The following is a 23432-nucleotide window of genomic DNA, read 5'->3' on the forward strand; positions in this document are numbered from 1 at the left end:
AAAATGTAAGCCCAGCCACTGCAAGACCATGAACCACACACCGCCAAAGATGTCGCAGCTAAAGAGAAGGTGGTCCGCGGTCTCCACAAAGCTGCATCCTCCCACACACACATTATCATCAAATATGGAGGATTTGTCGCCGAACTAAGTTGTCTTTAGTTGGAAGCCGATTACGAAGAAGTCTCAAAACAAATAAAGATATCTTTAACGGAACTTGCTTATGTCACACATCATCAAACAAACCTCGTTCAGGAGGTGCATCTGCCAAGGGATCTTGATATTAATTTGATACTCAAGCTAAAAGTGATCAAACCCTCAAGTTAATTCTCAATCTCTCATGAGCTTACGATTCTAGATTAAAAAATGAGTTAATTAACTAACATGTAAACTCTCTTTTGTAATAAAATGATCAATTTTGTGAATTGATTACAATAAGAATTCACATTGAGTGGTCCATAGGTTATGGAATTTTCGGTATTGAAAAGTCTCAGAGCTTCAAGTTGAAGTAAACTGACATAAATTTATTAGTAGTTTACAATTCATCATTGATTTGACGATAAAATATAAATGTTTGGTCAATACTTTTTTTTTTTTTTTTTACAAAAAGTCAATATTGTTTGATATCTCACTTTGATTTTCTTTTTTTTGACGAAATATCTCACTTTGATATTAAGCGGTCTAATATATATATATATATATATATATATATATATATATATATATATATATATATATATATATATGATTGTAGTAAAATATGCTTAATTACTGTAATTAAGGGTCACTTGAATTTCAATCCTTGTAAAATTAAATCCTTTCTATTTAACCCTGCATTTTCATTTTTAATTCTGTCCTTCTGTTGACTTTTTTTTGCTGAAGTGACTCTAATTTAGTGATATATCAAATTGAAAGGATTTAATTTTGGGTTAAATATGTTTTTGGTCCCTATAAATATACCAAATAAATTTTCAATCATGACTTTTTGTATATTTTAATGAAATTGTGCATAAATGTGTAGAATATTGTAAAAAATATTCCCAAAATAAATTAGAATTGTTTAACAAAACACAAATTAAATATGATTTTTTAATCGTAAAAGATAGAAAAATTCATATTAAATTCATGTTTTATTAAAAAATTCTAATTTTTTTAAGGAGAGATTCTCATAATATTATGAATTTTTCTACATAATTTTATTCAAAAATATGAATTATACATATGAGTTTACTTTAAAGGAGGGACCAAAAGTGGAGATGAAAAAAATTTTAGATACCAAAAGCTGAAGAAATATTTTAGAGGGATTAAAACGAAAAGTTGACATATTTATAGGGACCAAAAACATATTTAACCCTTTGATTTTACAAGGATTAATATTCAAATGATCCCTATAAATAGGGATTATTTGTATAATTATTAAACCAATAAAATATAAAATTTTGGTCAATATTATTTTATAATAAATATTTATACTTTATTATAGAAATTAAATGTTGAACTATTGTTGTTTTAATGAAATTACGTTGCTTTTATATTAGATAAAGTAGGAAGATTACGACCAACATTCAATTAATTCAAATGATAAGAGATTTAAACTCATCAATCATGTTAGTCAGAGATTGATTTCTTACTTATGCGTATGAAAAAATCGGTTGGGAGGTTGAACTCATCTTATTTGTTGACCAAAAAAGAACTCATCTTGCGTGTTCGACATATTTTCTGACAAAAATTAGTTATTGATAAGGGGAAAAAACTTCGTACCAATATCATGTTAATCTAAACAAAAAGTAAGAAGTTTACGTAGACTCCATGAATTTACTTAGGGTCTGTTTGGTAATACCTAAAAAAGAGTTTATCGCTCTTAGCTTATAACTTATAAGCTCGTTTGACAAAAAAAGCTCTGTTTGGTAACACTTTTTCACCATGAACGATATGCCAAGTAGTAGCGCTGGACAAAATTGGGCCGTCCGACCCAATCCGCCCGGAACGATATGCCTGCGGGTAGACAGGTCGGTTCAAACGGATAACTCGGTTCAAGCGGGTAAGCAGACCTGGTCTTCACTGGTTTGGTTCAGTCGGCTGCAGGTGGGTGATCCGAACCTAGCAAAGCCCGTATCCGACCGACCCAATATATATTTATTATATAATTATTTTACTATATATAAAATTCTAATAATTAAATCTGTATCAAACGGTGTCGTACTGTGTTTATGTAAATATTTCAGTTCTCACCACAAATTCTCTGTAACCATCAACAACCGTAGCAGCCGCCGCTCACAAACATGTCATCTCTTCCTAGTTTTCTCCGATCTCCGGCGTTTAAAAACTCTTTTTGCTCCGGCGACCTCTCTATTAATTAATTTTTCTCTTCAGGAACAACAAGAACAGCTCAAAATTTTATTGATTTGGAAGATTTCATCGAAAACGAAAATGGAAGGAAGACACTGATTTGGAATGATTGATGTTTCTCTCATGCTCTTCATTCCCAACCTGATATCATTTCTTTCATTCTTTCTTTGATTTGTATTGGGGTTCTAGATCTGGAAGTTTCACAGGGTTGTAACTTTTGTGGGTTTATGTTAGTATGTATGTATTGTGAGCATTTTGTAATGAATTTGTGGGTTTCTGTTTGTATGTATTAGTATTTTTGTTCCATCGATTCTTCTTCCTTGCTATTCTGTTTTTTTTTTTAACTGGAACATGAACAACCGAATGAACTCGTCCAAAAATCCGACAAACCGAGTAAACCGAAACAGATCTAACCGGGGATAACAAATGGACGGAAATGGGTGGAAGTTTCTCACCCGTCGGAAGACTCGGTTTCCGATTTCGAGCCCAAATTCCGACCCTAACCGTCCGATGTCCACCCCTACCAAGTAGCGTTTAAAGCTTGCAGCTTCTCACTTTTACTTCCAGTTTTACCCTTGTTATTCTAACTAAATTCTATTTTTTATCCTTAATCATTTATTATATTATAAATTAAAATACATATGTTTTAAATATGAATGCTATTTTTTTATGAATGAAAGATCCTTTTTTTTTTTTTCTCAATAGAAAAAGATATTTTTTTACCTTTCCGTTTAAGTTTTTTTTCGTTACAATTGTTACGTTTTTTTTTTTTTTGGGACTATTTCAATATTTAATGTCACCTTTTTTTTTTTGCGAAATGACACGTTATTTTTGTGTGATATATCAGAATTGTAGAGAATAAGAACAAGGAGAATACTCCTTGATGTGGATTTAGGTGAGGCTTTAGGTTTATTATCAACCATGTATTAGGTTCGTGATCTGTAGCTAGGTATTGTGGACTTTGAGCTTGATTCTAAAAGTGTGGTGGATAGTCTTTATGACAGGAAAAGTGGGGTCTCTAATTTTTGCGCAGTAATCAATGACTGTAGACGCCTGTTAGCTTCTGATTTAGTAACCTCTGATGTTAGGTTTATTCGAAGACAAGCCAATGAATTCGCTCATAGTTTTGCTAGAGTGGCTTTACGTCATGCTAGTTTTCATATTCATATTAGGATTCCATCTTGTATCTCTACTATTATTATGAATGAAATGCAATAAGTTTCTTTTTGTCAGAAAAGAGAACAAGGACAATAATTTTCTCCAACAAAAAAATGAGAACGTTATGTTTACTTTCACTATATATATATATATATTGGGGTTTGCTAGAACACATCCACTAGTTTTTATGTGGGAGTGTTTTAGTAAAGCTACGGTATTTAACCTATTTTTAGTTATTCACTTGCTAAAATACTCCTTCTAAAAAAATAAGTGGGTGTATTCTAGCAAATGCCTATAGGATTTGCTAGAACACACCCACTTATTTTTTTTAGAAGGTGTGTTATAGCAACATACATCTTAAGGTGTATTTATTAACTTTTTAGTTATAACTTGTTAAAACACTTTCACATAAAACTAGTAGGTGTGTTCTAGCAAATCTCATATATATTTGTACAAACTATATTTCATTTATTGTTACATTTAAATTTTTTTACACTTTATATCTAATTTTTTTAGGCAAATGAAAATAAATATAAATTAACATTTAGGAATTAAAAATTAATTTAATAATAATAAACTTTTCTCTCTCATCTTTCTTTATTTATAATAATAAATTTTTCTCTCTCTTCTTTATTTATTTAATAATAAACTTTTCTCTCTCAATCTTACTCTCCTCTCTTATCTTTTTCTTACCAACTTTCTTCATTTTTCATTTTCTCTACTAATTTTCAATTCAGTTTTACTAACAAGTTTTTTTTTTTTTTTTTTTTTTATAGAGGAAACTAACAAGTGTTGTTGTTATAGCATAATATGATTTAGTATTTTACGATAACACTATTATATAATACTTTAATTATGTTTTTTCACGGGACACATATTAAAATTTTTCACACTCAAACATATTAGTAAATAAAATTTATGATTATTTTTATTTATTAGTTTTTTTCATATCGTCAATACTAAAACAAGAACAATATTATAATATACTTTGATTAATCATACTTCAATTTTTTATGTTTTTTTTTTTAAATGTATCACTAAAAAACTTGTTGGAGTGTACAATTGTAACACGAGACCCATTTTAGTAACTATAACGAATGATCAATTTTAAATAGTATTTTTTTTTAATATCTCTAATTAAACATCGCTATTGCCTAAGTTTTATTAATATATATTAATAAAATATATGTGGGTGTATGGACTATATATTAATAAAAATAGTATATGTTTGTTTTATGAGAATATATTAATATATTCTTATTTCTGAAATTTAATGGGAACTATATATTGATAAAATACAAATGAGTATATGAACTATATATTAACAAAAATATATCTAACTATATGTTTTTATACGGGAATATTAGTATATGTTTATTTGTGAAATGTATTTTCATTTTTTTTAATATCGTCAATACTAAAACAAACAAAAAAATTATAATATACTATGATTAATCATACTTCAATTTTTTCCGTTTTTTTAAATGTATTAATAAAAAACCCATTGGAGTGTACAATTGTAACACGGGACTCATTTTAGTAACTATAACGAGTGATCAGTTTTAATTAATATTATTTAATCTTTCAAAAAAATATTAGTATTTTTTTAATATCTCTATTTAAACACGGTGACTGCCTAAGTTTTATTAATAAAAATATGTTTATATGAGTGTATGTTTGTTTTACGGAAATATATTAGTGTATTCTTATTTATATTGATAGAATTTATATGAGTGCAATTTTTCATTACTACCAATCAATATATACATTATTATGCTTTAAATACTTTACATATTTTCACTATGGACAAAAAAAAAAAAAAATCACTATGGCAAACGCAGCCAAGACGCAACACGCGGCGAAGCCACGCTATCCGTGCTGTAGCACGGGTATCTCGACTAGTTATCTTTATACTAAAACTTGTTAAAAAAAATCTTTATACTAAAACCCTATGAAATATATAATAAATAGAAAGGAGATTTATTTCAACTTAAAGACTACTAAAAAAAAAAAACCATGATCTCAAATCAACTTGTTGATTATGAAAATAAAAATAAAAATGGGATGAAGCACATAGCTTAAGTTATAAGATTGAAGATTCAAAGTAAATTGCAACTTGAAAATACTGTGTTCATCAAGGCAAGACTGTCTGACTATATGTACAGATGTTAGGCATGGATAGAACTACTACAGTGCATCAGTTTGGTAGTGAGACTCTTATACTTCAGATCTGCCTTTTCTTTTTTGTTATTAATTTATCCCACGTTTTTTTTCCTATAAAAGGAAACTGATTCTTGATTTTGATCAGTATATGATTATCTCTCTAAGCAATATATTGGCAATTACCTCTTATATCTACATTGCTTGAATTTTGGTAATGAAACTCTTATACTCCAAAGTTGCTTTTTTTTTGTTATTTTATTTATTTAATCTATGTGCTTTTTTTTTCTTTCCTAAAATTGCAAATTAATTCTTGATTTCCATCAGTTTATGATAATTATTTGTTACCAAATATTTGTAGGTGGCTTCAAGTCAAAATTAAAGGCTTTATTCCATTTTGATTCACTTATCCTATGAACAACCCTTGTCATATAGATTGTTTTGGGGTCCACAAACAAGGTAACAATATGATCAGAATCTTGAAGAATTGTAATTGTGGCTGCAATTTAAACTTTCTAAGTGAAACTGTGGCAAAAAGAGACCTTGAAATCTCAAAGAGCAAGTAGGATCACACATCCTCATAGCCCACCCTTCATTGCCTTATCTTTTTTCTCTCAATAGTATAAAAATATCTTTTAATTTTTGTTGATTTTCAATGTCAAGCATATGCCTTGGAGATGCAATGAATTTGTGAGTGCCACGTTGGCATTTACAACACCATAATAAAAGGATTAGTTTTGTAAATTTTCTCATTTTATGAAAAGAGCGTATCAAAACAAATGGAGGGTGCTCAATAGAAAATAGTGGTAATAAATTATTTTTTTGAAAGAGATAATATAATTTTCTGATTGAGCTATAATAAGGAAGTAAAAATAATTTTCTGACACACGCACAAGTTATCGACTGTTTGAGAACGACCTAATTAACATTTGGTGTATTTCCTCTAAATTAACATTTGGTGTAATTACTAAGAATTGTGTTTGGTAAATAAAAGCAAATAGACTGATAAATTAGTTTACAACGAATGAATTTATAGTGAATAGAGCTGTTTAGCTTATAGTTCATAATAAATAAGGTAATCGATTGAATTTGTTTGATAAAAATTAACGATTGAATTATTTTATAAACATGAAATAACATTAGCTTCAAATATGAAATCTTGGTGGTTATGGAGGCGGTGATTCAAGTCATTTAGGTGTAGAGAATTTTGTCGAAATAAAATTGTTTTTTCATGAAAAGAATGATAAATATTTAAATAAAAAACATAAAAAAATCACATTCGCGAATTTACGGGATATCGCACCATATATCATCCCTCAAATTTGAATGAGTCATACCAAAATTTATGCGAAGTCTATTTTAATTCCAACTATTTAAAAAATATGTTGAAAAGACCCAAGAATATGCATCGTATGTCAATAATTCGTGTCATCTCAAATTTCAACCATCAATTTGAAATTAACGGTTACAATAATTAATGAGTAGAACTATATGAATTTGGGATTCGAATCTCATATTCTTTAGGTCTTAATTAAAAATGATGCATGGAACTAATTTAAATCATATCAAACCTTAACTATCTTTGATCATAATTGAGATCATCTCAAATCTTAACTATCAAATTTGGAGAGGGAGAACCCCCAAAGTTACTAGAAAATTGATGTTCTCATGTCAAAAGTTGCTATGGAAAACACCACAAAATTACGATTATAACTCCATCAACAAATTTTAACCGACAATAGTTAATAGTCAATGAAAATTGAAATTAAATTTATAGTGTGCAAAACAATTTACAAGTTATTATACTGTTGAGTAGGGTCCACGATAGAAGAGAGAGAGATGGAAAGAGTGTGGATAAAACGCGCGGAACACAGGCCAATCAGAACCCAGAGAACAAATCGCAATATTAATTATTACAATCTCAAAAACCCAAGAGTGAGTGGAAGGGTCAATTACACGATTATTCATTTCTTTCCCCCTTCCTCTTCATCTCTTTTCAAATTCAATTCTCCTCCTTCTCTTTCAATCTAGGGTTAGGGTTCTCACTCAATAATGGCCGTTTCAACCACTTTCTCCGGTCCCAAATTGGAGTCACTATTCCTCAAATCTTCTTCGAGGCTACCCACTCCCACCCATTTATCAGTTTTTGGGAAACCCAGAACTACTTTCATTCAAAAAGGAATTATTCGATGTGATGCTCAAAATTCTGATCAAACTATTGCTAGCACCACCACCCTTTCTGCTCTTGAGCTCCTCAAAACTTCTGCAGCTGATAGTAAGTCAATGCTTCATTTCCCTGAATTGAATTCGTCTTTGATATTATCTACTTTTCCTTTGTTTCATTAAACATTTTATACCCTTTCTTTCTTAATTTGTTGTAATCCTCTAAACATATGGATTAAGGTAATAATTATTTGTTTACTGTTGAAAATGCTGATTAATTTCTTACCTGTTACTGCACTTTATCTCTGAAAGTTTATGATCTTTTGGATGATTCAACTGTTTCTCCAGATGGTATATTGTATCCAACCGTCGAATTTTAAATCATTGCAGCACCCTATTTACCAGGAAACATGTTTTTTTTTCTTCATAGTATTCACAAAATAAAGGATGAAGTTTTTTTGCATGTTAACATTTTCTATTTTTTTGCACTAGTCATTCTGAGTCTGTTTAATTCACTCTAGGAGATCAATTTCTGTTTGTTATATTTCTTAAGCGGTTGGGCTTTTATGTTGCATCACTTTTTACACATCAATGTTCCGAAGATTTGAAGCTTTTAGGACTTGTGGTTGACGGTTGTGATGACATCTAGAGGGTTATTTACCAAAAGAAAGTAAGACGGGATAGCATGTTGTTCATTGGTTGATTTGCAATCTGAAACTTGCAAGTTGTGACTTTCAAATAATTTATACAATTAACTTTAACAGGGTACACAAAGGAAAGGAGCAGCATTGTCGTCATTGGGCTCAGTGTGCACACTGCTCCGGTAGAAATGCGTGAAAAACTTGCCATTCCGGAAGCAGAATGGCCTAGAGCTATTGCAGAGTTGTGCAGTCTCAATCATATTGAAGAAGCAGCTGTTCTGAGCACCTGCAACCGAATGGAGATATATGTCGTCGCTCTGTCCCAACACCGTGGTGTCAAAGAGGTCATGGAATGGATGTCAAAAGTAAGTGACGAGTTTATCTCCTAAATCATATTTGTAGTGCATTATAAAATATTTAATGTTCCTGTTCTCTTTTGCAGACAAGTTCCGTTCCTGTTTCAGAGCTTTGCGAGCACCGATTTTTACTTTACAACAAAGATGCCACACAGCATCTTTTTCAAGTATCAGCTGGTCTTGAGTCTCTTGTATTGGGAGAAGGTCAAATTCTTGCTCAGGTTAAGCAAGTTGTCAAAGTTGGACAAGGAGTTAACGGCTTTGGAAGAAACATTAGTGGTCTATTCAAGCACGCAATAACTGTCGGAAAAAGGGTTAGAGCAGAGACTAATATTGCTGCTGGGGCAGTTTCTGTGAGTTCAGCCGCTGTGGAGTTGGCCTATATGAAGCTACCTGAAGCCTCACATGATAATGCCAGGATGCTGATTATCGGTGCTGGGAAGATGGGAAAGCTGGTGATCAAACATTTGGTTTCGAAAGGTTGCACAAGGATGGTTGTTGTCAATAGGACCGAGGAGAGAGTTGCTGCAATACGCGAAGAACTGAAGGATATTGAAATAATTTACAAACCTCTTTCAGAAATGCTCTCTTGTGTTTGTGAAGCAGATGTAGTATTCACCAGTACAGCATCAGAAACCCCATTATTCATGAAAGATGATGTCAAGGACCTTCCTCCAGCAAGTCAAGATGTTGGAGGCCTTCGCCTTTTCATTGACATTTCTGTTCCTCGAAATGTTGGTTCATGTGTCTCAGATATTGAATCTGTTCGAGTTTACAATGTTGATGACCTTAAAGAGGTTGTGGCTGCCAACAAAGAGGATCGGCTTAGAAAAGCAATGGAAGCGCAGGCGATCATTGGTGAAGAGTTGAAACAATTTGAAGCTTGGAGAGACTCACTGGAAACTGTTCCTACCATAAAAAAATTGAGAGCCTATGCTGAAAGGATCAGGGTTGCTGAGCTTGAGAAATGCTTGGGTAAGATGGGTGATGATATCTCAAAGAAGACGCGGAAAGCTGTGGATGATCTTAGTCGGGGTATTGTGAATAGGATGCTTCATGGTCCAATGCAACATTTAAGGTGTGATGGGAGTGACGACCGAACTCTAACTGAGACCCTTGAGAACATGCATGCTTTGAATAGAATGTTCAGCCTAGAGACTGAAATATCTGTTTTGGAGCAGAAAGTTCGAGCTAAGGTGGAACAAAACCAGAAGTGAGATGGATTCAACACCAACTTCATTGACGATACACATTTATTTCCTTTCATTAGAATAAGAGGAAACACCCTCACCATTTTTAGGATATGAAATCGTGTATATTTAGTACATAGTTGAAACAGCAGAAGTCTCCTTGGTGGAGCTTCCATTGATTGTTGTGTCTATGCGTCTGCTTGTCCAAACTCATTTGGGCTTTATGGCTTATGTGTCTACACATCCATCTGGTTTTGTATTATACAAAAATGAAGATGTTTTTATGAGCATTGTATTTACTACAAATTATATTGGCCTAAAATTTGTCCGGGTAATTGTAATTAGTGCCAAGTTTATATATTTTGGTAAGGATGAGATTAATTTTCGATGTCTTCTTTCAAGATTCTGTTTTTATTCATGGCTGTGGTTGCTCTTGGAGAGTCTATTATTGTGTTTAAAGGTTTTGTTTGGAAGTTTAGAGGGAGAATGGAAGAGAGTGCTTTTGAGGGATGACAGTGGAAGGGAAAATAGAAAAATCTTTTAAATTTTTTGGGTCTTTTTTAGCTAATGATAAATGATTACTTACTATTAAATATTAATATATTTTTAACCTTGAGTGTATTATTATAACTTTGACTAGATTGGATTTGGATAATTTGTTCAAACCCCCAAAATCTTTCCATCTCATACGTCATTTTTCACAAAATCCTTTTCCTCGACTCCCATCCTAAACTCACACAGCCCAAGAGTTTAGAATAGCAGATATAACCATTACTCCTTTAGCAAGGAACCACAAAGATACTATATAATTTATCAAGCCGTGGAACCAGGTGTCTTTAGACATTAAATTTAAACACTTCTATTTGAACACAACTTTTGCCGACATCGTAAGTAAAACTGAGGTAATACAAGACAGTGTGCGTCTTGCATGCAACCCGAGACGGGCTAAATGATTACTACATTAGTTCCTTTTTAAGCATTGTTTTCAGAAGAAAAAAAAGACGATATGTAAAAAAAATACTCTTACGATAGACGGAGTATTATAAAGCAAATTGAACCACCAACCATACAGATATACACCGCGGGTGTCACTTTTTGTATTAATTTATCATTTCTCAAAATTAAACGTTCTGGACGAGTTAAAATAGCTGAAATATGTGTTAAATTTATTTTTAAGTTGAAAATATTATCTCAACCTCTTTCATTCATTATATGTATGAAACATTGTAGTTGTTCAGTATAGTCTTGACTGACCCGTTCTAAGTCGGCCCACTCCGGAAATGGACCTTCCATTTATGCAAGTCAGTTGGCCCAATTTGAGAGCAAACCCCACATGTATTCCATGTCTCATCCACACTCTCCACCAGCATGGGGCATGGAGGTGAATCGGGTGATCAACAACACCATAGCCAAAGGTGGCGGCACACTTCCCCCTAGATTGTAAAATGCGGTTGTGATCAGCGCCATAGCTAGAGATGCCACACTTTCCTTACAACTATGTAATCGAGAGTGACTGACGCCAAATGATAAACTCACTAGAGAGAAGAAAGTATAAGTATTACTGTATTTTTAAGTGTTTATGTAAGATTCCACTTTTTCGTGGTACAAATAAGAAGGAAATACAATGAAGGAGACTATGACTAGGACTACATTATCTTAAAACTATTTTCGTTTTCATATTCATTCTTGGTGACGGTTGCATTCACTAATACTTTACTTATAACATTGATATATTCTAAGAAACTAATCAATGATTTGTCATACTGAAACTATCTAGATCCTTCTAGAAGGAGGTGATGCATGGTCTAATAGGATTCATAGTCTCTAAGTCACTTGAGCCGAAATATATTTTTCTTGGGCTCATGGGTCTTGACGATTTACTTACTACATTAGACTCAATTCTCTTTCCCTTTGAAACTCTACATTAATGTATATTTGCTTAAGTGTTGCTGTAACAGCCCGATTTTTAGCTAGATTTATTTTAATTACTTTTATTATGTGTTTGTGTGTGATTATTCATCATTGGGTGCATTTTCATGGGTTTCCGTGTTAGAAGGATATTTTAGTCATTTTAGACTTAAGGGTATTTTGGTCATTTGGTGAGAACGGGTAGAATTATAATTTTGGGTGAGAATTACTTTTAGTGATTAGTGAGAATAGTTATTTCATTAAGTTACTAGAGTAAAGTTGAGATTTTACCATTTAGAGACCGTTAGTGACATTTTACCGTTATTAGTGAATTACCAGTTAGAGTGTAGAAACATTTGCGAGTTGAATAGAAATGGGTTAAGTTCACTAGAAACTAAGTTAAGCCCATTAAGGGGAATATACCTTATGAAGTTGTCTTAGAAAATATCATTCATTTCATTTCATAAGATATTTTCCTAGAGAGAGGTAGAGAGAGAAAGTGGAGAAGAGAGGAACAAGGGTTAGAGAAGGAGAAACTTGAAGAATCAAGAATTAGGGTGAATCTAGGAGGTAAAGTGAAGTCTAAGTTTGGATTAATCATTATCTAAGGTAAGGGGGTTAGTCTTCATCATAATCATTTAGTGTAATTTTTCATTTGTTGTATGATTAAGTGCTTAATTGAAATAAGTGATTATTTCAAATTTAATTGATGAATTTCGTGCTCATGCTTTGATGTGATGTTTGGGTATATGAATTTTCGATAATCAAGTTGTTGATGATGAAATTGCATGCTCAATACATGTTTATATGTATACTTTGTTGATTTTGCTCAAATTGGCATAAATTAGTGTTGTTGTTGTTGATTGTGATGAATTCATGCTTAATTGATGTTGTTGTTGATATGAGATGTTGTTGTTGATGATTCATGGTTTGGGTGTTCACAAATCATGATTTGATGATGAGATATGAGTTGTTGTTTGTGTTGGTGAAGTTGTGTTAGATGTTCATGTGAAGGACCCAAAAATGAAATTTGATATACAAAGTTGTTGACTGAGTTGTCGATGTTGTTGGATGAGTTAACCTTGATGGAATTTCTGTTTTTATGTTGAGGATATGATAGTCGAGTCATTTTGGGAGAAAACGAGAGTTTCGTTTGAAAATTCAATTGTTAACCGTTTTGGAAAATGAGTGTTTGTGTGAGGTTTGTAAAATGAATTGGGGTTGTTGAAATTGGGATTTTTCTGTGCATTATGATAGTGTTAAGAGTTAGGAGCATGTGAGTGAAAACGGCGTCGAAAACGGATTAACGGTTTGATTTTTATGCGCGAAAACGTAGAAGTTGAAAATCTGATGTTGTCTGTCAAACAACAATCATGCCACGATTCGGGGCCAACGTGCCACGATTTTGACCAGGTTTTCAGCCTGTCTGATCCTGGAAAAATCGTGCCACGATGGGAAACCAACGTGCCACGATGTTGTTTGACCAAAAACCTCAAAAATGCAATTTTCTTCGCTCCAATTGCTTCCAAACTTCTTCCTAAGTGTAGGGACTTTATCCTAATCATCTAGGGATGTTTTTATGGAAGAGATAGCTTTGTAATAAGGGCTTAGTGAGTCCTTGTGTTTTCTTGACTTTAATGAAACAATTAGGATACGAATCTTTGCAAAACTTGAATTTAAGCAAGTTGGCCTATGAGACGTTGATGTATACACTACTGCACTCATATGTGACTTGTGTATATACATGGTTGAGGTCCTAGAGTTTATATACTCAGTTTTAGTTCAATTGTCTCATTGTTTTAAAGTTGTAAAAGGAAAGATGGACTTTATCGGAAAATGTTATTTTGAGTCAATTATCTTATAAATCTTTCGTAATTAGTTTTGTATGACTATATGGAAGTATTGGATTGATAGTTGAATATGGATTGTGACGTTTATCTTAAGGTGACGTATTTTCCTCTTTACTTGGAATGTGAGCAAATCATGTAATTGATGTGAAATTATGTGAAGGTGATGATATTGGTGAATCCATATACATTGTTTATTATGATAAGGCGGGTAAATATACATATATATATATATATATATATATATATGTTATGAATTGTTGGGAGTTCATATATGTCGAGAAATGATGAATTGGTGTGAATGCATTTATGCAAGTAATATTGGTGAGAATATGGCGAGTTGTTGTGTGAACATATGCATTGTTGTTGAGTCATATGTTCATGCATACATGACTGATGGAGATGGATATTTTTATATATCTAAATGGTGAGATTATGATGTTCTGTCGGCATCAAGGGCGACGGGCTAAATATTGGTGAGACCGGTACCGCATGCATATAGGGTGTGTCTAGGATCATATCATGTTGTGGCATGAGTCCTAGTTGTGAATGTAGTTGATGTACATTGTGGTTGTGAATGAGTAATTGTGATGATTACATTTGATTGATTGATGAATTGTGTCATTATTGACTATATGAATTGAGGAACTTGTGAATTGGTAAGATTGTTGAATGAATGGCTGTTGATGATATTATGTTTGTTAAACACATATCTAAGATATTTGAATTTTGGTAAGAATGCATCTTTGGAAACTATCTACTCTTGATCCATTACATGTTACCTGAATTTAATTATTCATGCTTAATTGATTAATTGGATTATGTTGATGTAATACTCACCCCCAGTGGTTTGTCCGTCTGCTTGCCTGTATGGGTAAGTAGACGTTGTGCAGGAGTAGTAGCTTGGTGAGTACTTGGTGTTGCTGGATAGTGGGAGCTCTCTCCACTATCGGGTCTTAGAGTAGAGTCGGCTCGGATCTAGGGATTTTGTATTTTGTATGATAGCTCTAGATCTTTTGTTGGATTTATTCATGTTTTGAGATTTGTCCACTTGTCGGACTTGGAGATTTTTATGCTTATGCATTTTTGAGATCGTTTGACATGTATGCTTGATGTATAAGAATTTTGTATCCGCTGCGACTACTGAGGTTTTATATACATGCATGTTGACCGTTGATTCGATTTTGATTTCCTTTGCTTTGGTGAAAGTAACGACTATTTCTTGAATATTATTATTATTCGCATGTTTTATTGCTTTAATAGAAATAGGTGTTACAGTTGCCAACCAATTAAAAGTGCACTTAGCTCGAGTTCATAGCTTCATTCAATCATGCGATTTGAGCATCTTATATGTGGTTCACAATAGACACTATTAATGAAGTGAGTGAAATACAGTGTGTTAGTAAGTTGGATCAATATATAATTATAAAGATAAAAGAAAACTATTAATGTTTAATTCATATTTTAAAATATCAAATAAAAATACAATATTATTTTAAACCTTTCTTTGAAACGAATAAAGCAATGAGAATAATTATAGCAGCAAAAAAGTTATGCTGAATTTTGGTTTAATAGTAAATGTTCATGTGACTTGATGGTAAGAAATTGTTAAAGCTTAATCTATTTTTCATTTTTAGATTATTCCCCTAATAAAAAATGTGACATTATTCTTCTTCATAAAAAACATATGTGACATTAGCATTAAATATATTTTGTAGACAGGCCAACTGATATCTATTCTAGCCGGGTTGTAAATGCATAAATATTGATCAATTATTTAGTTTAATTGAAAGGTGAAACGTGGGCACAAATTCCCCATAGGAAAAAGGAAGAATTGAGAAGGCAATGATAAGCAATCTCTATCGGGTGTTGTACAGACAGAGTTAACAACGGTCCCCCCCTACAGTATCACGTGAAATCCTCCACAACCCCAAGTCTTTTATGAAGAAGAATATTATCAGTTTATCATAAGCACAGATTCACATATCAATGTATCAGATAATGATTATGCATAATTCATGTAATGCCCGTTTACTTGGATGAAATGAGAAGAATCAACATAGTTTTTATAATCTTTCTGATTTCATTTCAAAATAAAAAGTGAAAAACTAATCTCAGATTTCCTCTTCAAATAATAGACTAAGGCTAAGTGACATAATAATAAGCATGCCCCCACTCAATCGTGTCTTGACCGGTGTTGTTGTTGTTGTTGTTTATGTGGTAGCTAGCTAAGTAAAACCAAAAGAACACAAGGTCTGCCAAGAATCACAAAGGCCTAGATAGTGATGGATTAGACAACTGGGACACTTATTGGGCTCCACAACTGTGCTCTCTACTTAAGATCCTGTTTTGATGCAAACTACCTTAATTAAATTTCCCCTCTCTCTTATTTATTTTGCACAAAGTAGCTGAAAATTTGTTGTCAAACAGAGGAAGCTAAGCTTGCTGATTGAGACGGACCATGAAACGCTTTCAATCTTACAATCAGTTGGCCTTTGTATTTATCAACAGCCTACAACCTCGACTTTAAACCCCATTCATATCTATCTAAAGATGCTTGTAAATAGAGACTTTGAGGTAGACAACAAAAATATCTACTAAACAAACCGAGATAGGTCACTCCATGAAAAATAAATGTGGAATGACTTTATCATCTATAGTACTAGAATTTAACTATTTTATAATCTAGAATTCATCACAAATTTGAATCAGCACAACGAAACAGAAGTAAAATACGATGTTATAACCATTTGGATTAGGTTTACCTCTTAAGTTGGAAAGTCGTACAACTCAATTTCATGCAATACATTCACTTACTATAACATACTTTTAGAAATCTTATTTCTCACAAAAAAAGTACCCGAATTTCCCCGCTCCTTCAACCATAGATATTGCAAAGCACGATCTAAGGTATTTTCATTTTGATTCTAAGTTTTTAAGGTAAGGTATTTTCAAATCAGAGATGGGGAAAAAAGCATCAAGTTGCCACGTAGAATGTAATCATTCATTCATCATTGTACTCTCTCATGTTAGCCCCATCCCTAACGATCCGCTCCTTAATATTTAGCCCCACACACATCCACTACATTAAAAACCACAACCAAAATCCTCAATATAACTAAAATTGCAAATCATTAAATGAGGCAAAAAAAACATAAAATCTCCCATGTCAAGAAGTCTAGGATATATGTGTATGAAATGATTCTATAAAATGATTTTGCCAATAAAAGATGTATACATTTAATTTAAAAGTAAGTTGGACAATGAGCTTGAGTTAAAATCAACTATAACATCAAAAGCTTTAATTTGTAATTTTAAAACAAAACAACCAAACATGACATAATTAATTATACACTTTTAGAATCAATTTTAACTCCTCTAAAAATGAAACCAAACATACACTAGTTCTGAGTTGGAATGGATTTTGTGTATATCAGTATCTCATGGATTATGATCTTGAAAAGGGATGATGATTAAAAATTAATCACATCATATGAAAAAGAGAAGACAAAAAGATATGACGGTTACGCCAACCAATCAAATTCCCCCATTTAAAGGTGGGCCATACACTCCATCACAAAATCATCTTCTAATGCACAAAGGGCCGCGCCGTCTGCTACCACCTTGTCTCCATCCCCATCCCCAATTGTTTTCTTCCTCTAATTATAAGTTTTTACATATTTTTCAAAAACAAAAAATTAACAAAAGAAAACAAATTTATTAAACCAAAAAAAAAAAAAAAACATGTAATTAAAACCTAGCATTTTCGAAACCATGTAAGTCACTGACTTTATTCAAAGACTTCTTGACCATAGCCATCTTAGCCAGCTTCTCAGCCGCTCTCCAAGCTGATGTAGGGGTAAGTGGCTCACCGTTTTCATCCACCATATTTTCGCACCCTCTTCTTCTTTGAATCATCATTTGTTGCTGCTGAACCTCAACTTGAACCTGTTCTTGTTGTCTCCTCCAATGAAGCTCCGCTAGCTCAGCTTCCAAGCCACGAACATATTGCTCCGCTGAAGCCGAGCCAGATTGTATCAAAAGAGAACGAGCTGAAGCAAGTAAATGATGAGCACTTGTGAAGTCACTGTTATGATCTAAAAGCCTCCTCGACTCAGCTATGGCTCGTGTTGTTATGAAAAGATTCCTCAACCGTTCGATTCTTGTTCCTGATGATCGTATATTCTGAGATTGATTCTGAGGTAGTTGCACTGTAAGTCCCTGTTCTCTGCCGTATACTATCTCTTGACTTGCGGGGTCTTTATAAAGACACCTTACCGTCATCACATGGTGGGTCCCATACCCCAAAGCTGACGCTGGAACTCTCATCTCCACCAAAAGCTCTCTTTCTTCTTCAGCGTATAAATCGCCGAGCCGTACGGCTCCTAAGCTCAACAGCGTGGGCCTTCCACTGCAAGAGTATATAGCATTAATCTCGGCCCGGGCCGAATCAGATTGAAAGCCAAGTTGAACTCTTAAATCCTGAACCACAACACTCAAAAGACCGCCAACACATTTTGCAAATGCATCCTCACCCGGTTCATGACTATAACCGCTTTTGCTACCAAACCCAAACGCGTGAACCGGAATTTCAATATGAGCGAACCGGGTTGAAGAAGCGTGGTTATACATCTTCCGTTGATTTTGATTCTTACTATTGTTAACCTTTTCATCTTGACCGTCGGATAATAGCATGACGCTAGCAACCGGGTTTCTTTCTCTACGATCCTCCAAAACTGTAGTTGCTTTTCTCAAAGCTTCACTAACGCTGTTACCTTCACCGGTAACAAGCCGGTCAACGATGCGCCGAGCCAAACGTTGACCTTGAGCCGTCATTCTTCTCAACGGTAAGAGTCGTTTGGAAATAGACGAAAAAGCAACAATAGAAAGCCTATCAGAAGGACCAAGAGATGAAATAACCAAACGCATCGCGCGTTTTAGCATGTGAAGCTTTGCGCTGGACATGCTTCCACCAACATCGAGAACTGTAACAAGATCTATCGGAGCTCGCCGTGAAGGATCAAGTGTGTTGGTTCCGCCGCGGAGTGGTGGTGGTGCTTTTACTTTCAAAACCAAAGCGTATGTTTCGTGTGTTCTGGAAACTGATACAATTGCACATTCTGGCATTAACTTCACCTGAACAGTTCTTGAATCACCGACTCCGTCGTTGGTTTGAATGTAATCGGAGTAGGTTTTGTTAGCGGTGGATGTAGGTTTAGTGTTTACGAAAAATCCTTGAAACTCGCAGTTGTCATCATCTTCTTCCTCTGCATTTTCATCTGCTTCGGGAATAGTGTTAATCCTTCCACCACCAGAAGTTGGAGAAAGGAGGAGAGGCTCATCATCGTCGTAGGATCTTGTTGATTCAGAAGGCTTTGTTTGTTGCTGTTGTTGAGAGTGATCCACGTTCTTGGTTCTGATAACAGGAGAGGGATTTACTGTAGGTATTTTGTGGTTTGGAATTGCATTGGGAATTTGTTGTGAAGAAGCAAGATTCTTGTGCGCCGCTAGAAGAGGAACGTCTTTCCATGTGGCGTTGCAGACAGGGCAAACAAGGGTAGCATGGTTGCGTACATGTGCTGCTATGCAAGGGAAATGAAAAGCATGTGCACATTCTGCTGTGTATATTGCCTTCCCCTGCCCCGTTTTCACGCTATTCAAACAGATTCCACAGCTACTCTGAATCAAACAATAATATCAAAATAAATAAGGCAGATCAGTATCATTATTTGGATCTCAATAAAATAGGAAAAAAGGAATTCATACCCTGAATTTGAAGCTGTTTTTGAAGAGGGACAACTTCAAAGGAGAGCGAGGAGAAGTAGGATTTGATATTGAGTTAACTCTAGGGGATTTTGTTGATCTTGGGGTGCTACTTTGAAATCTGGGGCTATCATTTGTTATTTGAGAAGCTGCTTCAGTTATTGTTCGACAACGAAGACTTGGACTAGAAACTGGTTGAGATTTAGATTGGTGCAAACGTGGAGTTGAAGGATTACTACTACCACCAGAAAGAAAACTCAATCTAGCACAGCTTCTTGGACTAGGATTTGGACTTCCGTTGTTGTTGTTCTTATTATCTGATATGGTAGATTCAGGGTCTCGTGTACAAAAGGCTCTTCTCCAACCAGTACCCATTTTCATTCACTAAAAGGTATTGCACTTTTCTATCGCTTAAGAAGAAGATAAGAGAGATAAAGAAGTTTTGTTTGTTTTGAAGAATGGATCTAAAGGTGACAAAGGAATTTAGTTTAGAGAGCATGGGATCAAATGAAATTAAAGCAACGAGACAATCTTAGAGCCATATCAAGATAATAAATAAAAAAATAGAATGGCTTCAAAGTTCAACGAACTAGACTTTGGTTTTTGCATATATTGATAAAAGCAAAAAGATCCCTGCAGTTAAACGCCTCGAGAGAGAGATCTATTCTCCTTCTCTCTACTACCTGGCTGTTTGTATTTTGTGTACAAAAAGGGAAGGCTTTCGTAGTCTGCATATTTATATACTCATATTTTAGTAGTCACACCATTTACCTACTTTAATTAAAGATTATTTATTCTACTAAATTAATCAGGTTTACTAATTACCATGTTAACGGCCACGTGTTTCTTGGGTTTTCTAATCTAATTTGGTCAACGCTCCTACTCTAATTATTGATCATCAATTAATCATCTCAATTTTTCAATGTGACAATAATTATGTGATCAATTAAACATGGATCACCGACCCGTGATGCCTCAAGTTGATCTTGATCATAACCAAATAGTAATGTATGACCTGCTTTGTGCAGCATCCATGCATATCATATCAGTATCACTACCTTGTGAGCCAAGTCGTGACACCTCTGTAAGAACACGTGCCTTACCATTTTCAAGTTTTGATTTGATCTAACTTTATCCATCCATATTAATCTAACACAAATATACTGTATAAAATAAATGTGTTACTACACAAATGTTATTTAAGTTTGAGACACAATTTTTTTAAGTCCTTGTTGTTAAAATTTCAAGAGATTTTTAAGTCCTTGTTTTAGGGTATCGGTCATGTGATAAACTTTACTACCTAAAGAGTAGATTAATGCGTGTTTGAATGAAATTACGTTGACATCTTGATTTTATAAAGTGTAGATTTTCTCAAATCTACGATGTTTCACCGTGGTTTTGACAAGCTCCATCATTGATTTAAATATGTACTTAAATTAACTCATAGGGGATGTCAATTCCACCATAAACGAAACAAGGATTTGAATCCTCTTATGTTTAAATCTCAGAACTAAAACTCAATGAAATCAATTATGTGCTTCTTAAAGAAATTCCGAGATTATTAACATAAACTTTTTGAATTTTTTTTTCTGCCTACTTCTTGCCAAAAAACACAAAACTGCCCTACTTTTTCGAAAAATCACATAAATACCCTACTTTTTCTGGTACCCCTGTCACCACACAAGTAAATCGTCGAAGACGAGGGTGTGGGACAGGAGGACATTTGTAATAATTGTATATTTGTTATTAGTTTATTAAAATTAAGTTTTTTTTTTTCTATTTTTTTTGTTATTGGCGCGGAAAACATGATAAATACCTTGCAACTCCAAGTTGTGGGGTATTTAAATTTAAAAAATAAAAACTACATCGCAAGTCCATCTTGCTTGGTAGTTAAAAATTAAAAAAAATAAAATAAAGAAAGTACCCCGCAACTTGGAGTTGTGGGGTATAATAAGGACAAAAAATTCGTCAACTTTGAGGGTACCCCGCAATTTGGGGTTGTGTGGTGACAGGGGTACCAGAAAAAGTAGGGTATTTATGCAATTTTTCGAAAAAGTATGGCAGCTTTGTGTTTTTTGGCAAGAAATAGGGCAGAAAAAAAAAATTCCTAAACTATTTTTGTTTAACAGGTTTTGTTAATTAGTACCTTGGAACACTAGTTAAAGAAATAAAAAAATAAAATATTTGCATTAAAAATATTATTCTTTACACTTTTACTATACTATTTGGTTTTCTTAACTAGTGCTCCGAACACTTGTTAACATACTCCTAGTTTAATTCGTCACATTGCACTTGAAGTTCCTAGAATGATGCATTATTGGGCATTGGCTGTTTGATTCGTCACATCCTGGTCGCGATTAATGTAATTATTATTCACAAAACATACCTTGCTTATAACATAGTGGGACCATTTAGAGGGCCAAGTGACAATTTCAACTTTTTACAACCGATTGTGACCATGCAGGCCTAATGGTATACAGTAAACTCGTGGACTTTGCTATAACTGCATGTGTGTACTAACCCAAAATTTACCCTGACATTAACCTCGGATTACAGTAATGTAAATTTCACACAGTAAAAAAACCTATAGCTAGATGTCAGTTACACAGCTAAACTTTGAAACTAGACTAGTACTACTACTTCATGCATGTTGCACTGTCTCAGCCGGATTATTATTTAAATAAACATAAATAGGAGTACAAAAAGGTGAAAACATTGATGGCAAGGAAAATAGTCAGAATTACTGCTACTATATAAATGACTCACTGATCAAACATCCACATGACCCGTCCTTTCTTGCTGTGTCAGTGGTTTGGAGACCTATGAACCAACTACCAAGGACCCCCCCTTCCCAAACAAACCCTACAAACTACAAAGTACAAACTCACTCTTTGGCACAACCATTATCCACCTGCTTGCTAGTTTCTCATCGATATATTTTTTTTTTTACGAATAAATGGCTATTTTAGACTTCTTTTTGTGACTACTTTATCATGTAACTCTTTTTCAATTTTAAATTTAAATTTACATCTAGTTGTAAGAAATTTGAAAACCAAATATCAATTATATACTATTAATAAAGTTGTTTATTTATAACATAATTCAAATATCCCGTAAACTTGTGCATGTTTAATAATCGGTTTGAGATCTTAAAATGTATTTCTATCAAGATTTTAAGTTCAATTCTGTTTAATGTCAATTTTAATAAGTTAATTTGGTTTCTTAAAAAACAAAAATTAGGTAACAAATTTAATTAAAAAGTAAAGGTCGCGTGACAATTTAATAAAACTCTCTTACTTTTTTTTGGGTTTGATAAAAAAAAATTACAACTAAGTCATGATTTTTGAAAACGTTTTCCATTGTGTCAATACTCAATATGATATGTCCTTTTTTGCATTTGATAAAAATAAAAATTATACAATTTATTTTTTGAAAGACGAATTTACTTACTTATCTACCTAGGGTATATATTTTTTTTTATTTGAAGGATACCTAGGGTATACATGAGTATTAGATAATGGGTACATGTACTTTTGTACCTAGGGATTCTAGACATGTATCCGAATGTTGCTAGTTACGCAGATATAGGTCCGAGTATTGTACTGGTATTGTAGTATTCTCCCCATGCTCTAAGTTCTAACCATTGACATCCCCTCTCGTAAACCAACTTTTATTAAAAAGAAGGTAAAACATTTTTATAAAATTGGGAAAAATAATATTTTTATTAATTAAATTGGTATACTGGCCATTTTACAGCTATGACGAAGGGGATTTGATTTTTAAACCTGAAGTTTAAGACATTCAACTCTTAACATTGAATTAGCACCTAAAGCTAATATTAATATTTCATCCGTTCATATATCTAAGATCATTTTATTAGAGGAAAATGATGCTTACACA

The 23432-nt window shown here is 33.4% G+C and overlaps 2 protein-coding genes across 2 annotated transcripts; one reads left to right on the plus strand and one right to left on the minus strand.

Moving 5' to 3' along the window:
- Nucleotides 1-7557: 7557 nt before the first annotated feature.
- LOC11437109 (glutamyl-tRNA reductase 1, chloroplastic) lies at nucleotides 7558-10402 on the plus strand. The gene is made up of 3 exons (XM_003603643.4): nucleotides 7558-7939; nucleotides 8592-8833; nucleotides 8911-10402. Exons 1-3 carry the CDS (start codon nucleotides 7717-7719, stop codon nucleotides 10039-10041), a joined length of 1596 nt encoding a protein of 531 aa, XP_003603691.1. The 5' UTR covers nucleotides 7558-7716; the 3' UTR covers nucleotides 10042-10402.
- A 6789-nt stretch (nucleotides 10403-17191) lies between these two features.
- Nucleotides 17192-20233, minus strand: LOC11442306 (E3 ubiquitin-protein ligase WAV3). Its single transcript, XM_003603646.4, has 2 exons — nucleotides 19536-20233; nucleotides 17192-19448 (listed from the first exon to the last, which is right to left on the minus strand). Exons 1-2 carry the CDS (start codon nucleotides 19911-19913, stop codon nucleotides 17520-17522), a joined length of 2307 nt encoding a protein of 768 aa, XP_003603694.3. The 5' UTR covers nucleotides 19914-20233; the 3' UTR covers nucleotides 17192-17519.
- Nucleotides 20234-23432: the final 3199 nt, after the last annotated feature.

Source organism: Medicago truncatula, chromosome 3 (genome assembly GCF_003473485.1).
Source record: "Medicago truncatula cultivar Jemalong A17 chromosome 3, MtrunA17r5.0-ANR, whole genome shotgun sequence".
NCBI lineage: Eukaryota > Viridiplantae > Streptophyta > Magnoliopsida > Fabales > Fabaceae > Medicago > Medicago truncatula.